Source organism: Dreissena polymorpha, chromosome 15 (assembly GCF_020536995.1).
Source record: "Dreissena polymorpha isolate Duluth1 chromosome 15, UMN_Dpol_1.0, whole genome shotgun sequence".
Lineage (NCBI taxonomy): Eukaryota > Metazoa > Mollusca > Bivalvia > Myida > Dreissenidae > Dreissena > Dreissena polymorpha.
Window position 1 is genome coordinate 59,893,354 of NC_068369.1, and position 18,887 is coordinate 59,912,240.

The 18,887-nt window shown below is 36.5% G+C and overlaps 1 protein-coding gene across 1 annotated transcript; it reads right to left on the reverse strand.

Moving 5' to 3' along the window:
* Window positions 1–9,788, reverse strand: LOC127859773 (receptor-type guanylate cyclase gcy-21-like). The gene is made up of 6 exons (XM_052397281.1): window positions 9,640–9,788; window positions 8,561–9,379; window positions 7,470–8,020; window positions 6,106–6,749; window positions 4,845–4,869; window positions 1–95 (listed from the first exon to the last, which is right to left on the reverse strand). Exons 1-6 carry the CDS (start codon window positions 9,786–9,788, stop codon window positions 1–3), a joined length of 2,283 nt encoding a protein of 760 aa, XP_052253241.1.
* Between the last annotated feature and the right edge of the window lie 9,099 nt (window positions 9,789–18,887).

Sequence of the window (18,887 nt, forward strand, 5' to 3'; positions counted from 1 at the left end):
TCAACAGCCGTAAGTTATGGAGACAACTTTGGAGTCAGTTTCAGCACAGCACATGATGTCGTTGGAGAGATCAACGCGATTGATTGGGATCGCACCTGGTGAGTTTTTAGCTCAAGTATTAAACCATTACCAGACACACCACGTAATAGTTTATTTATCAGAACAATACACTTTTTCATGAAAAAAGACCAAAACAACAACACCAACAAAACCATTTTGAAAGTGGTCAATTGTTATAAAATCGAGACGCAAATAATTCGAACTTTCAAGATATTAAAAGTCGAAACATTAAGTACATTTATAACTTTCAATAATTATCAAAACAAAAGCGCCCGTATATTATGAATATTTGTTTAAAAATGTTATCTTTGTACATTTCATTCAAAACACTATTGTACGGAATCCGAATAGTGCCATCTATAATTTCGCCCTTCTTTCATCAATGGCGACACACACCACACGAAGCGATACACGAAATTTTGCGCGACAGTGGCGGCGATGCACGATATTTTGCGCGATAGTCGCGGCGACGCTTGATTTTTTGCGCGATACACGAAGCGACGCGCGAGAATGTACCACGAAATATCGCCCTTGTGTAGGTAACCCCAAAGGCAATATATCGTATTAAATACATCATGCGTCACTGGGACTGTCGCGCAAAATATCGTGCGTCGCCGCGACTGTCGCGCAAAATATCGTGCGTCGCCGCGACTGTCGCGCATAATATCGCGTGTCGCTTTGTGTGTCCTGTTTTGCGTTCAAAGGGCGACGGACGATATTTTATAATTCAAATATCGCCGTTATTATCCGAATCTCGCGTATTGCGGTCTAATTTCAGACCGCGACACACGACGCACGAAACGACACTCGATATTTTGCGCGACAGTCGCGGCGACACGCGATATTTGTACTGATAAAATATCGCTGTAATAATATCGCCTATCGACTGTCGCGTTTTCAAAAAATTAGAATGCGACTTTCGCCCTTTCATATGCGATATCTCTCCCTTTGAACACGACCGTCGCACTTACGAACGCGACCTTCGCCCTTTTTGAACGCGACCTTCGCCCCTTTTTAAGGCGATATCTCGCATATAAAAGGGCGGCGATCGCGTTCATAACGCGGCGACGCACGATATTTTGCGCGACAGTCGCGGAGACGCACGATATATTTAACACGATATATCTCCTTTTGGACTACCTACTCAAGGGCGATATTTCGCGTCGCTTCGTGTATCGCGCAAAATATCGTGCGTCGCTGCGACTGTCGCGAAAATTTCGTGAGTCGCCGAGACTGTCGCGCAAAATATCGTGTATCAATTCGTGCGTCGTGTGTCGCCCTTGATGAAAGAAGGGCGAGATTATAGATGACACTATCCGGATTCCGTACTATTGTGTTGTTCATTTATGTTATATTTAGTGAATGTTTTGGAAATAACTTGCACTGGAATGGCAAAGAAGTGTATACACTCCAGGCAATTTTTTGTTCAAAAAAGGTTAAAGTGATACACAAACAAACAAAAGAGTCGTGTTTTGAGAAAACTGGGCATAATGCATGTGCGTAAAGTGTCGTTCCAGATTAGCCTCTGCAGTACGTACAGGGTAATCAGGGACGACACTTTCCTAATCCTAAATTGGGTTTTTGCTAAGAGGGACTTCATTTAAACGAAAAATGTCATAAAAGCGGATTGCACACGCTAATCTGGGACGACACTTTACGCACATGCATTATGCCCAGTTTTCTCAGAACACGACTCAAATGATAACCAAACAAGGCGATACAGAAGCAAGAATTAACATATCGGTCAATGAAAAGCCTTTATCGTCACTAAAAACTGTAAAATCATAAATAACAACTCCATGCACGGAGTATCAGGCGACCACGAAATAGCTTGCAACGGATTGTCTTTTAATTGGATGCGAGCCAAATTAAGACCCAGTTAAAAACTTCTTTTGAATGCATGGTGACACAGATGTACCATGAGCAATATTGATCTGAACAGACTTGTTATAATTGACATTCGTGGACATCCAGTTTATTTATTTTTCGTTGTTCAAAATAGAAGTGCAAAATTACGTAAAACAGATATGTGTATACCCTCGCGTTAAATCTAATCACATTGTTCAAGCGATTCAAATATTGATTACTAGAATACACCTGTATAGAAGCTAGCTTTAATATTATCGCTTTTCCCGCGAATAGATGCCATATCAGGAAATGACAATGTGTTCGGTAAACATTCATATTGTAAGGAAACGCCGTGATTTAAACAATTGTACAATATTGCCCGCCTCTGCAAAATGCATAATTAATCACTGTGCAATCATTTTTTATTGTATTACGTTTAAATCAATACCATGTTCGTGTCTCCAATGAACACCTGTATCGAACAGTCGCACTTAAATGATAATGCTTTGTGGTAGAATAAATTACTTGATGGCAAATGAGTTCAAATAAACTGATGCATGATATAACATAAATTTGCTGAATCTCAGTTAAATTGAAAACTGGTGAAAGTTTCACACGCCGAACCCATAACTAAGCGCGAAGAGCGTGAATCAACCATTGGGCTGACACCAGACAACCAAGAATGAGACCACGCAACATTTCGTCAATGTAAAGCGGACATGGTAGCTCCTGGCCATTGTGTGCTTTCTATACTGGCCACAGGCACGAGGCCATTTTTTTGCAAGAAGCAGTTCATGTTATTTATGCACAATATGACTATTTCTGTTGAAATTACTATAATATTATATCCTCAAAGTGTGATAACCAGCCCTTAATTAACATGATAATACCATGGAAACACAAATACAATTGTACTCAAAACCAAATGATTGATCTTTTAGAAATATACGATATAACACGAGATAATAGACCGGTTCCACAAATGCAAAATGAAATTCAAATACGTGTAAAGCTAAGTAATTATCTAATGTCGCATTTAGGCGTCACATATTTCGCGCATTTAGTATAGAATACACACATTCGTGTATTATAATGTACGACACCAATCACCACATGGTTCTGTTTGTAATTTTCCAGGAATGAAAATTAATCTGTGAACAATACGACTGGAACGGATTTTTGACTATTCGTGGCCAATCCCCGTATGGACTTAAAGGCCTTGGTAAACCACTCGCCATCGCAGACACAAATCCATCCCCGCACATCGTCGGTATGCACAGCGCGGCTCAGGCACAATAGCAAACATCTGAAATCCGATCGGATACAAAAATTCGCGATTCATAAACAATTTATTATTATCGAAAAAGTGGGGATATTGTATTGATATGCGTCCGTCCGTCCGTCCTGGCCATCTGCTCCTCCTACACTATTAGCACTAGAACCTTGAAACTTACATACATGGTAGCTATGAGCATATGTGCGACCGTGACAGTGACGGAATTTTGATCTGACCCCTAGGTCAAAAGTTATGGGGGTTGGGGCGGGGCCGGGTCAGAGATTTTCACTCATTTTTTTATGTTATTTTACATTAACTTCTTCATTTATGCACCGATTTACTTCAAATTGATACTGAGCCTCTCTTATGACAATAAGGTCAATCTCAACTATGCATGGCCCCATTACCAACCCTGGGGCGCCCCGGCCACATAGGCCACGCCCACTCAAAATTGCCTTTTACTATAATTTCTTCATTTCTACACCGATTCACTTCAAATTGATACTGAACCTCTCTTATGACAATACGGTCAATCTCAGCTATGCATGGCCCCATTACCAACCTAGGGCACCCACCCACATAGGCCACGCCCACCCAAAATTGCCTTTTACTATAATTTCTTCATTTCTACACCGATTCACTTCAAATTGATACTGAACCTCTCTTATGACAATACAGTCAATTTCAGCTATGCATGGCCCCATTACCAACCCTGGGGCGCCCGCCCACATAGGCCACGCCCACATAGGCCACGCCCACCCAAAATTGCCTTTTACTATAATTTCTTCATTTCTACACCGATTCACTTCAAATTGATACTGAACCTCTCTTATGACAATACAGTTAATCTCAACTATGCATGGCCCCATAACCAACCCTGGGGCGCCACGCCCACATAGGCCACGCCCACCCAAAATTGCCTTTTACTATAATTTCTTCATTTCTACACTGATTCACTTCAAATTGATACTGAACCTCTTTTATGACAATACAGTCAATCTCAACTATGCATGGCGCCATTACCCAACCCTGGGGGGCCCCGCCCACATAGGCCACGCCCACCCAAAATTGCCTTTTACTATAATTTCTTAATTTCTACACCGATTTACTTCAAATTGATTTTGAACATCTCTTAAAACAATAAGGTCAATCTCAACTATGTATGGCCCCTTTACCAACCCTGGGGCGCCCCGCCCATAATAGGCCACACCCACCCAGAATTGTCTTTTACTATAATTTCTTCATTTCTACACTGATTCACTTCTAATTGATACTGAACTTCTCTTATGACAATACGGTCAATCTCAACTATGCATGGACCCATTACCAACCATGGGGCGCCCCTGGGTCAAACATGTGGCGTGGGGATACGCGTCGGCCTCTGCCGCGCCATTTCTTGTGTTAAACTAGCTTTTTATAAACACAAAAACATGCACATCTCAAACATGAAACTGAAACATTATTATTATTATTATTATTATTATAATTATTATTATTATTATTATTATTATTATTATTATTATTATTATTATTATTATTATTATTATTATTATTATTATTATTATTATTATTATCAGTAATATCAGTAGTATTATTTTTTTCATATTTATTTCATTTATTTATAAATCACTGTAATTAAGTGTGTATGCTAAGTACTTACCAATGTCGATATAATATTGTTTTTGCTGAAAATATAATAAAACATTTTTTCTTTATTCATTGACAAACGTTAAATCGTTGTCCACCTACCAATTAAAGCAAGGAAAACAATCTAATTTATCTTCAAATTGAATATGTACAACGTCAATAAAGTTAGTATTAGTTCGTATGTGTTTGTACAGTTTATGCGTTTTGCTTCAACTGTCGCACCACTTGTTTATTAATGGAAACCGCTTCCGCTTAAAACACTCTGTTTTTAATGGGAACATGTTTGATTATTCAAACCATCATTATCGGCTAAATTAATTTATATAAATAAACTTATTTTACGAGAATATTACATATGTAGTATGAAATTAACAATAATGTTTTGGTGCAGCAAAGTTCGACGACTCTTTAATAACGGATGTGTTTCATTGTTCCACTAATTATGAACCCACGTACAACGTTCTTTAATGCGATTAACCGCTGACGAAGAACGACCGTTCGTTGTTGTTGTTTTTTTGCTAAGCCCATATAAGCGTTTTAAGAAAAAATAGTCATGTTTCCGTGTGTTTTTGAATGACAACATATACAATATTTCCCATGCAAAATAATTGGATTATAAAACATACATAAATGTTTCCACAGATGAAAAAGTGTATATTAAAATGATGGAGAATTTCAACAACGGGAAAATTACATTTGTGATGGAAGATCCGATAAAACGTGCATTCGTTTCATAATTGTACATCTGTGTCAATTATTTATCAAAACAACGTACACTCACAACTATAAGGGCAACATACTGCGCATAATTAAATATTGTGTTTGAATAAGGAACAGTTGTACACTTATTCTACATGAGCCGTGCACTGTGAAAAGTGGGTTAAATGCATGTGCGTATTGCATGGGCGTTTAATTCATGCGCGTAAAGTGTCGTCCATGATTAGCCTGTGCAGTCCGCACAAGCGAATCAGGGATGTAACTTTCCGCTGTTATGAAAATTTCTGTTTACAGAAAGTATTTTCTAAGCAAAAATCTACTATAGGCGGAAAGTGTCGTCCCTGATTAGCCTATATATTTTTTTTTACCAATTACAACATTTCTGCTATCTCATGTAATAGCATAAACCGTATGAACATTTGGGTTTTGTTTTATTGTTGAAAAATAACAAGTATATCGACCTCAGTGCCTCACACTCGAAATAAGATTCAATTAAATAATTTAAATTGATAACGATAATTGAATAATTTACACAAAATGGCATTATTGTACATTACCTCGTTGACCTCTTGTATGTGAATGGTTTCTTCGTTTACTGCGCGAAAGGTCTGAAACACGCTCGGCGCCAGTCTGATGTTGCCTGCAGATGAGTTGGCACAAAGGTCACGGACCTCCTCCATCGCCTTACCGAACACCGAAAACTTGGGCTGCTTAGTCTTAACCACGCCCGTAATTGCGGGGCCCAGAGTGATCGCGAACTTCAGCATTAACTCGGCATTGATACCGGATAATCGCTCAGCACTAAATTTTCTTGTAAAATTGAAAATATTCTTTGAAGCCTTAACCGCTTCTATCGCAGCCTTAGTGGCATTATACCCTGTTGCGTCTGAATCAAAAGTCATTCCTATCGCATACACGTTGTATTCGCATTGACCGTGTAGACAATACAGGTTACTGTTCAGAAGGACTTGGTCAAGTGACGAAAAGAAATGTGTCATCAGGTTCACAAACCCCGTCGGCGTCGTGTGAACAACAAGATTTTCCACGTGACAGACGGCGAAAGCCATAAGGCATATGCTCTCGTACTGTGTGCACTGGTATTTCTTGTTGTTGAGCAGAATATCTGCTACGGGAGCTGGGACATTATGGTAAAGACTCGTATTGATTTGATTTTTTATCTTTTCAAACTCGGCCTTCAATTCTGAAAAAGACAATATGTAAAATTGCATTAAGTACTGATTATAGATGTAGTTATTCTACCCCATGGAATCAATCAATATATTTTAACGATTTGTGTTGTTTTTTTTCTGACCAAAAAGTATAATTTTATTGTATATAAATATTTTTGTTTAGCGTCCATTTGATTTTTTTTTAAATCATGGAAGTAATACTGTAAATAAATGTTAAACTATCAACATTGCTCATGACTGTATTATAAGTTATTAAAACAAAGTAAGTTTTTACTGTTAAATGGTTAGTTTTGTTTGGAAAAAACACCAGCAATATCAGACATGAATCTTAAGTCATCATTATACGTATGGATGCATAAAAATCTTAATATCACAGAATAGTTTTTACATAAAAACAAACAGAAACATATATTAAAAGTTAATCATGGAACGGCAATAAAAATATATCTATTAACGACAAAACACACAATTCACAACATAAAGAGCTATAAAGTTTTCGGCTCTGATAAAAACGCCATTAACATGCACATTTATAAAGTGTTCTAAAAACGGTTACATGAATCGAATTTGTATGGACAATATATATATATATGACTGTTGTACCAAATCGACACGGGAAACACTGTTTATCATGTGATAAATGTACATCCTTTCAAAACGCTCTGCAAATTGCTTATACTTTCGCATTATATCCTCTTATATCTGTCTGAACGCTTCTTCAATCTGCTTACCGTTATGTTTGGTCTCTAGACCGACCGCGTACTGCTCTAGTGTGTCCGTCATGCAGTCCAGCAAAGAGACGGTGTCTGGAAACTCCTTGTGCAGAGCGACCTCTATGGACGCGGTACTCGGGCGCGAGGCTTGATCGATCTCCCAACAGCGCTCCATAATCAACCGGATAACGTTCGGCGTCTTCTCGGTGATACGCGGACGGATTCCGCAGGTGACTACTGCATACAAAATCTCTGTAGGTTTAAGACTTAGCTCTGTGTAGAGTGGTTTTCGAGAAAAGATCTCTTGGTAAACCATTGCCAAGCTATAGGAATCTGTTTCTGGTGTGACGTCACTCCGATATTTAATGACCTCTGGAGCTGTGAACAATAGCAGTTCCGCAGACGACTCATCCTCAGGGCTCCAGTCAATTGGTAGGATTTTATTGTGACTCGTGTTCGACCTGCTGTGTTTATAAATACAAACTTCGTTCCACGCAGTTACTCTTAGGTTCCAAGTGCTGTCGATGAAACAGCATTTGGACGTCAGTCGCCCGTGGACAATGTCTTTTCTGTGTAAATATGAGATGGCGCTAACCAAACATTTTGCCAGTATTACAAACATTTGGTTGTGGAATTTAAATTTAGGGTCTCTTAGTATTTCACTAAGGTTGCCTCGCGAGTGACACATGAATACAGAATGCCATGATTCGGTTAGTTGTGTTAAGCCAACTAAGGGCATCACATTGACATGGCTAACGGTTTTAATCTGCCATAAAATCATACGTCTTTGTTTCAATGAAAACACGGGTTCCGTTTTGAGACCGAACTTTATTAAAGTAACATTTTGATGATTTAATTTTCCATATCTTACATAATTCAAATTGTAACCATCTCCGAAATGAATACGGTTAGACATGTCGTTACTTCCGTTTGACGATATAGGAGTCGAAGGTGTGGAATATTGCTGGCCGTCTAACTTTATGCTCAAATGAGGTATTCTCCATGTATTCTTTATTAATTCCCTATGAATACCGTACTGGTATTTTATATAAAGTACGACGAAAATCACCATAACGGAAGTACCTACAGAGACGCCGATATACACGTACGTCTTCCACGAGTCATCTTCGACCAAGGCGTTTTCTAATGCGATTTGCTGCAGCATCAGTTCCCACACATTTTGTCCCTTGCATGTCATCATCTTGAGCGTATGATCCGCAATCAAGTCTGACGTTTGTTTCTCCAGGGCGACAAAGCCCAGCCTATCCGCCGATATGGCGGCCTGTTCTGACGTCGACAACCACGTGATATACCGTACGAGTTCAATCGCGGAGTCACAGTCCGTCATTGAAGTCATGTACACAATAAAATACGTAAACGTTGATAGCGGGTACGCGAATGAACCATTAGTGTTCACAATACTCAGATTGCCATCAGCGCTCACAATGGCGTCTTGGACAGACTGAATTGAGGCGTTTACAATGTTGCCTTGACTGTTTTGCAACCAAGCGTGGTTAATGCTGAAGGATTTAACTTCTGACAAAGACGAGTATGATAACGAGAATTCTGTTGAAAGTACGAGCCCAACTGCGCCGACTGTTGTTCGACCGAATTGTTTTACGACGCTCGAGTTCCAGTAAAACGGAGCCTTGGTGACAGAATTGTAACCTTCCGAAAATGTCCCATAATGTTTTCTCCATTCCGGGCTGACCGAAGACAAAGCTGATGTAAAAACGCGTGTACTTCCAGAGTCGTCTGCGCGCGCAATTGGAACTATATTGGCATCCGGAAGTTTAATTTGGGGATTAAGTCTTACAATGTCTGTATGATTCCACGTTTGAATCGTACCGTTGTAGATTCCTGTGACTACATCAAGGTTTAAGACAAGTTTGCTTACATCAGGGACGTTAAACACCAGCACAACGGCACTGAAATAACCAATTTAAATATAAGCAAGGAATGTCTTAGGAATGAAAAATAAAACACGTAGAAATAAATACTGAGCTGCCATTGATTGCCTTATACAAGATGATAAACAATTTGTGTCGCACACCATAAGAAAACTTATTTGAATCATAATACACGTACGATCAATTTTAAAATAATTAATGTATGAAAATCATATAAAAGGCTATAAATCATATACGAGGCACGTACACGACGTTTTCTTCAATTTAATACTACCAACCCTGCCAACGTTTGTACGAGGCGCAGATCCGTGTAATTCGCTTGTTCGGTCTCAGTGAGCATCGCATCTGAACCCGCATAATGCACAGCGAGACCCTTTCCCATGACTCTTTTCTTGCCTTCGCCGCTTCCAACGACTTCGTAACGCATGTCGATGTCAATGTGCGCAAGGCGGGAGATCCTGAAAAGCAAGTGCGTCGGCTATGCGAAATTTCGTTTGGCGCAATACGTGTATATAATACTGGTTACACTATACTCAAAACTTAAGTTGTGCCATGCTATACTCTCTCAAAATCAACCATTTATTTGACGACACAAGTATATGTATGGGAACTTGCAACGACATTATTTATAAGTATTTCTTTGACCGTGTGGTGGAAAAAACCTTGATGTGTACTAAAAATTCACTGTTTTGCTTTTTGGTAAGAGACTTCAAGATGAAACATTTACATTTGACAGTTTATCTTTAGTTGAAGTGCAGCCGGTAAAAAGATTGGCTTAAAACAGTGATATTTGATTCGTTTCGAGTTCTTTCTTACATATCACATGAACAATCTTTTTAAAGGTGATGTTAAAGTAATTGCTTTTACATTGAATTTAATACGGGCATTTTTAAGTATGGTGTCCCCTACAATAGGCATATACTTCGAGTACTGCGTATCGGTGGGTACGAAGTATCGATGATCCGAAACGTGCCAAATATCTGCACCATAACTTCTTAGTACCGGTGCCGATTGATTACCACTTTTTCCCACGGCATTTTAAACAAAAATACCCGGTAAATGGCCCAGCTATGTGTAAGTATCATGTTCTCTTTTATAACAAAATGCGACGTTATTCACAAAATCTTACACAGGTGCATTAGATTTGATAAGAATGAAGAGAGTATTTTACGATTTTTGATAGCTTTTTTACCCAATAGAAACATGTCATAGTAAAATGACGCCACATGGTGTTGTACTTTTACATATCAGTCAATTGAAATAAAATGTTACTTTTTTCTCGGATATTTTACCTGGCCGTTTCCAATTAATGTTGTGTTTTTTAATTGGCCAATTATCATCAAATTTGATCTGAAGAGAAGTCGATGTGAAATTGTTAAAACTATATTGGCACTTAGAGGACTAGAAAGTTCGAATTTTTCGCTAAGTTGCTGTTGCTTTTGCAATATGTAATAATGTTGATATTGTTTGGTCATGTTTTTATAAAATGCACATCTATTATATATTAAACATAAAAAACATATATTATATATTATATATTAAACATAAACATATGCATACTACTGAAATAATAGGTAAACGTGTATGTATTTTGCTTAACTAACAATAACTCTTATATAGTACACCAATGACAAATCCGAACTTTATGCTATTAATCTACTAAGTGGCTAACCTTTAATATAAACCGATACGCACTTACTCTTCATAACCAACAAAATGGTGTCCGACCGTAAGCAGAACCCAGCCGATATCGAGATAAAATGTCCCATCATATCATAGTGGCACTTGATTTCTTCACAAAAAGGATAAAATAACAACGACACGATGTGTTTTCTTTGATTTATAACGATTATTTTTTTATTTGAAGTATTTGAAGACAAAGGCTTAATACATCGATACGTGTTATCCCCAGGCTGTGTTTGTCAAGACAGCCTTTCCACATCGCCTCCCTTTAGATTGGTCATGAAGATATGTATACGGAGGTTCCTTCCCTATATCTGATTCAAGTAGGTTATTAACGACATAAATTGCTGAGAGATTGAAAGATTTGCTGCGGGTACAGGGTAGCTTTTATAATAAGTAACATATTTATGATTATTATAAAATTGATTACATGTTTATTAAAGACTGTGACTGTATATAATTAATTCTTTATAACACAAATAAATCTCAACTGCCGAATATTGATGCGCGTTTAAGCCCAAGGAGTGTTTTGGTTAAACGGTCTTTGACATTGTACGTGCTGAAAAAATGAAATGCGATAACTCATTCTATAATAAATATTGACAAATAAAATAAATTATGCTTCAGGTATAAAAGAAAATTATGCTTCAAGTATATTTTATACAAAACTTAAAAAAATATTTTAGCATCTATTAAAAAGACATTTTGTTTTATCCAAGCAATGATCTTGGTTTGTATTTATTATTTAGATATAGTATACAATTATAATATTTCTCTTGCAATAAAACATAGGTACATGATACTGTAATATTTATTGCAATTATAAATCTACGTTGGGCATTAGGTGATCATTATGTATTAACCTTTCACACGTGACACTCTCACGAAAACATTTTTATTTCGTGTATATTTAAATTGATATTTGTTCGAAATGATATATTTTATATTTACTTCAAACGCATGCTGTTATTGTATATGTATGTTTTTGACAATGAGCTTTATATGCTTAAGTTTAATAAACTATTTTGTTATGTTCTGTTCAATGATAACACTTGCTAATGATGGTGAATTTTAAATATATGTACATGTATATAATCTGTGTACGTTTGAATATCATGGCAGGCGAAATTTAAAACTGAGATTTTTCATAGTGTAGAATAATGTATGTCGCATTTGAATTATTTAAGCAATTTTCAATCCTTGATATAGAGTAGCGCGCATCAATAAAACAGTTAACACTTGTTTAAATGATTTTTATTGGAGTCGCGTTCTGAGAAAACTGGGCTTAATGTATGTGCGTAAAGTGTCAACCCAGATTAGCCTGTGCAGTCCGCACAGGCTAATCATGGACGACACTTTCCGCCTAAACTTGATTTTCGGTAAGGAGGGACTTCCTTGAAACTAAAAATACTATAAAAGCGGAAAGTGTCGTCCCTGATAAGCCTGTGAGGACTGCACAGGCTAATCTGAGATGACACTTTACGCACATGCATTAAACACAGTTTTCTCAGAACGCGACTCATTGATGGTATGCTTGCATAGTTCAATTACGGTATCATGTTAACGCGTGAACCAATATTAAGTTATGAATAATTGATTATGTATCTGGCATGGTAATTCATTTGCCATCAAGTTGATTCTGATTTGATAGTCTCTATAAATTGAAGATAATTTTACACGCATTTGTTATTCTTGCAGAATGGAGTGCCATAAAATATTAATTTGTTGACGAATGATTAATTTCAGTTTTTGAAGATCACTCGTCAAAATTACACTTTGCAACATGAATAGATAATAACTACAATGATACAAATTTCCGCGTATTTACATATTACCTTGCTCCGTTAAGGCCACTCGTTATTTTGTCGACAGCTGCCTTACTTGGGCGAAATCACGACGCAAGCACGCGAGATGACGATATGAGATCGATATAGGTTTATCGCGAGCTCGCATCATAATATCATGTGTTCGCATTGTTTTCCGTTTCCTCGACCGAAGATTATCAAAGTTTAAGACTTTGAAAACACGATTAAAAAAAACAAAACAAGATAATAATATCGCGATCTCATATCCTATTATAACAACCTCGCAACTTGATCTCGCTTCGTATTATTGCACCTTTAATTGTTATCTTGCAATCTCGTCTTGGAATTTTGCACTATCGTCCTTTAAATTACAAAGACGAGAACGCGAAAACATGATACGAAGGCATGAGAATATGATGCGACGTTGGGAAGATGCAATGCGAGATTAGAAAATAAAATGCGAGAAAGCGGAACAACGATGCCAGACCACGATATGAAACTAGCGATTTCGTATTGTGATATTGACTGAGCTATGGTCGGAAACGTGAAATCTCGATTTTAAGTTGCAGTCTATAATATGTCATTAGCAGAACCAACTGTAAGCGCGCTTTGGGTATACTTTATTTTGAATTGTACATCGTAAACAGTAAATGTATAAGTGGTTACAACAAAGACAAGTTGTATTAATTTATTGAATGTTATACAAGAATATACAATATTATACCTTTCCAACTATAATCACGCCTGCATTTTGAATTGTATACAATAAAATTCACAGATCAAACGTACGCCAATCTCGTTGAAAACTGACTTCAAAACTGACAACTTTAGTTGATTGCATAGGCGAGAGATTGTGGTCGGTTGTGCTTGGTCGGGTAATATTTTTGACGATAGGTGTTCAGTTATTTATCGGATACTGAAGCAGAACAATACATTGTCCATGTTTTATAATTCTTGAGTGACATTAGAAACAAACATTAACTCAAATGAAGGGTAAAATTAGTAATGTGGAACATTATTGTACGTGCATTATTCTATTAACTGACTAATTGACTCTAAGTGTAATGAGTTGTAATGAGTTTAAGTTAGGAGTACTTAGGCTTCAAAAGCCTACACATTTACTGCAAGAGTTGCTCAACAAACTTATTGTTTCTACACTTTTGCGCTGTTGCGCTCCTGAAATTTTATACGAAACCTATTGATTTTGAAATTAATTTTATGTTTTCCTGGTGTATCAAACCACCTTAAATGAATAAATTGAAATAAAATAAGAATCATTGCGCGTTTCACCATTTTCACGTGCAAAAAAAGAAACCACACCTTCCCCACGTGCAAAAGCGCCCCAGTGCCACGGATGACTTACTTTATCGTAATCATGCAAAGAATATAGTCAAATGATCACATGTTCAAATTTTTATCAATATTTTAACTCATTGCTGAGATATTCAAAATTGAAAAGTGTTGCGTTAGAAAAGTATCAAAGTTTATAATTACCTGTATGCATTTATCCACTCGCTGTACACCTGACTCGGAAATGACGCTCCGGCTCCATACAGTGTCGCAGTTTTTCCCGCCACATTTACAAGTGTCACGAGGAAAAGGTATATTATGGTGAATTGGTTTTTCATTGTTAGCCTGAAAAGATGGACAAATACGGTTTACAAAATCAGCATTAGCTCTATTACATAGTTCGTATTTTGATATGAAATGTGTAGTCTTAAATTTTTAGTGAGTAATATTCCATTAACGTTATGATCAAATCTACGGAAACATTGTTTCGCTTCGTTAAGGCTACAAAACATTAACAAGTCAGAACCATAGAAGAGCTTTTGCTGCCTGTAAAACCCAATTTTAAAGTATAATGGTATCGATGTAAGCTTTAAAAAATGACAAATCGTAAATGGTCCAAACTGTATTAAACCTTTCAGACTGCTGTTGAATGATATAGATTTTCATTTAATACCTATTTATTTTTTAAATTAAAAAGCGCGGCTTCTCGCGAAGAAAAACAGTCCTTACGGCGAAATACACGATAATTCGCCGTGTGATATAACACTGCATGATCGATTCCAGCGATTACGATTATTATGTATGTATGTTAAGACATAACCATCAAAATGATGTAGAAAACGAAAAATAGAAGATCTTAGTTGGAAATTCAGGTTTCAACTGAATTGCCTATTCTGGTTTTGTGACGCTGTGTAATATAATATTCTGCGATTATTATCAAGTATTTGCTTATTTAAGTCGATTGGTGAGCGTTTAAGTATTGTATTTATGTTGTCATCAGCCTACCGACTTAGATCCCATTGTACTAACATTTCCGGTGGTATTCATGCAGCAGGTACCTTTTGAATACTTACAACAATGATTTAAATATAAAAAACACAAGCTTATTGTGGGGGGATAACATAATTTCTAACATAAGCCCATAACAAAGTTATAAAAACATATCAAACAAAGAAATAAACATATCAACAAAATACAATCTATACTTCAACATAATTTTACGCACTGTGTATCCTGACTATCTTGAACAAATAATCAAAGCGCTGAAGGCACTGAAGATGTTCGCTATTGCATAATTTAACACGCAATTCATTTTTCAAAATCAATCGCAAGTTTGAAATGAACACACGCCATTCAACTTTATAAAGTGTGTGTCATAGCGCACGGGTCGAGTTTTGTGTGCACTTTTTATCATCATTATTTCATAGAAATAACTTATACAAAATAAAAACAACATGCTTTTTGGACGTTCTTAGAGCATAGAAAGTATGATAAAAATGGTCATGAGAACTCAATATAAAGAAAATTTGCAGTCACCATCATATTAAAGGAATATTTGTTCTAATATCAAATAACTATCTCACCAAGAATATAAATTCATAATGAAAGTTCCGTGTACAAAACTTTTGATTTTTGACACCATATACAAATTCAAAATATACAATAATCTTCGTATCTTGTATATGGAGGAATAAAAGTATATAAACATTGCTGTTTATGCTTTACTTGTTACCCGAGCAGTTCACACGGTGTCAACAACGCTGACATAAACATAGTTATAGAGCACTAATGCGCTTTTAGGCATAGCTGTTTTACTCAGTTTTCATCTTAGTGACTTTTACATAACGCCAACAGACACGCATGAATATTTTCGAATATTTAATAAGCTGATTCGAGATACAACCTCTGAATTTTTACTACATAACTGCGTATGTGCTCAATTCAAAGAATGTAGCACTGTTCAGTGTAAGGAATTCCGGACTACTCTCTGTATGCTCAAACGACACAAATTGTGGCCCTGTTACAATTACGCGTTACGATCCATCTCGCAGAATTTCACTTGCGCCTCCAAGATGAGAAACAATCATTAGCGAAAAAGTATAGTGTCACGATAAGAGAAAATCGTTAAATTATCATACCACAATGTTTGCCGTACTTGGTCAGCACGTCTGGAAATCATTCCTTAATGTGTGGATAGGCTGCCATTATTAACAAGTTTGCTATTTTGAATTCAATTTTGTATCAAAAAGCATTGCTCTTAAATGTGGCATTTTCAATTTGCAATGAGATTTGTCATGACTCTCGTCATGCGAAAATGGGTCTTATTCCATATGCGCCCATCATATAAATAGCCCACTCAGCTATCTCTCCTTCTGGTAAGGAGAAACATAACATATTGAGTGATTTTATAGCGAACAGCATCGCCTATGGCCTGACTGCGCAAAAGCACATGTTGGGTTTAACAAACGTTTGCCGAAACGCATAAGACCCATTTTCGCACGACGGCGCTATTGATGTGTGATTTAAATGTGTCGAAAGAAAACTGCGTTTAAATCAAATATCAACATACGATATATTTCGATAGTGAAGAAAGATACTCATAACAAGGCATATGAAGACGCATATGAAGTGCTCTCCCGTAGTATATTCTTTATCTACTCACACTAATGTGTGGTTTGACAATGCTAACACACATTTCATGCTGTGAATATGCAACTTACAAGTGAAAAACAAAACACGATAGTTTAACTTTTGTTTAATTGTATTTATTTATTTAGAAAAGTAAATTGCAAACTTTATTTCAAAGTCAGCGTATACGCCGACTACATTTTTAAAAGATATTTATTGTTATAGATATATTTAATATAATATATTTAGTTGTTTTCGGTTTTAGCGATTATAAAGCATTTTCGAGGTTGCCTATATTATGCATGTAGTAATTGATGAACTCATATCCAACTGTATATGTATTGAGAACTGTGAAAATAAACAAGCTAAACCTTCTACTAACCTTCTACTATTGCGTTGCTAGCACTCGTAAATACAAAAGATCTCCGCTATCTGTTGAGAGCCAAAGAACGTTTTCCAGAAATACCAACTGAAGTAGCATGGGCGAGGTTATGAAACAGGTCATTCGTATTATTATTATAAATTGTTTGTTATATTCGGGTTTAGCGATTATGAAACATGTTTTTGTTTTTTCTATCGTATCGCTGAAGTTATTGTTGAACTTATGTTCAACGTTTTATAAATTGAGAATATAAATAAGCGCTAACTTTTTCCCGAATCTATTAATAGCCTGAATGTACGAATGACCTGTAATACGTCACTTTTCTTTGTTTATCGACAGGCGCATCTATAAATAGCCTCGTATTACGAATGGACTGAGCAAAAATACTACGTCATGAAGACGCTGCAGAAAGTGGACTATTTTATTCATTCATAAACAATCTCCTCCGCGACACGTACTATACGATCATTGTTTATTGATTCTTTTCTATAAAAGCACCGTCGAAAGTATTGCATTTAACACGATATTAATATCATGTTTCCATTTGTGAATGAATATAATTGGAGAACTCAAACCTCTTGCATAAATTAAACATCTCATTCTCGCGCGAATACGTGTAGTTAGCGGGAATTGGGCTCCTAGTATCGACCTGAATTTTAGACTAATCACTTTAGACGAGTCGCTAAGCGACCATCTAAAAATCGTCACTGTTAATCCGTCGAAAGCGCTTCGATTTATAAAACGCAACATCAATTATTCATTTCATGGGGTGGGAAGTCGGTTACAAAATATATTACGAATGCAATCAGTATTTTCAATTAACGGCGAACTTTCAAACACAATATTCACATATCCCATCCTCTGCATTAAAACTTTTCTTTATGAAGACGATACTTGGAACTACTTAACCAATTTCAAAAATAGCTAGTGTAGTTCACAAATATATCCTTAATAATAAGCAATTGTGTTACTTAAGTATGCTAAAGAGCGACGCTAAAATAATTGTTCTATTGCATCAATTAGTGTGTTTTTTCCTTTTCGTTAAATTCTTACTACGTTTGTATCTGCGTAACCTTTCAAATTGCAACCCATAACAAAAAATGGAACTCAAAATCGGAGTTAATCTATTTTTACCATAGTTTATGATCTTTTACCGATCTTTCGCCGTCCAAAAAACTACATCAACGACGTATTTGTATTTATAAAGACAATTCTTGTTCTGCTCATGTCGTCTAAGCCAACATATTTAACCACATTTGCACATTTCTTTAAAAAGGGATATTTTTAAGCTTTCTGCACTGACATCGATAATAGCCTGCTCTACGTAAAAAACCATGCGATAATGACATGAAAAACTTGGACAATGAACGGCTGGCCTTTTTATCTAAACATAAAACTAAACAATTGATTCTTTGTCCTGCATAACTGTGGTTCCCACCGTACCACGTTCATTCGTATGCCTTTACAATTGTGAATGTCGTTGATACAATAAAAGTACTTAAGGCGATTTACATAGACGCTTACATCAGGCACAGGTGGTTAGCGTGTGGCTATGATATTAATTAGTGAAAACATCATTTTGAATGATAAATAATCATATTATAACGAAAAATTAACTTTTCTGAAAAAAAAAATTTCACTATCAAATATATATATAACAAGGTATGCAACTCAAAATCACCCCAAAACGGGGTGCATCGCTTTGAACAGCCATATCTTCATCAATTGTGCAGCAATT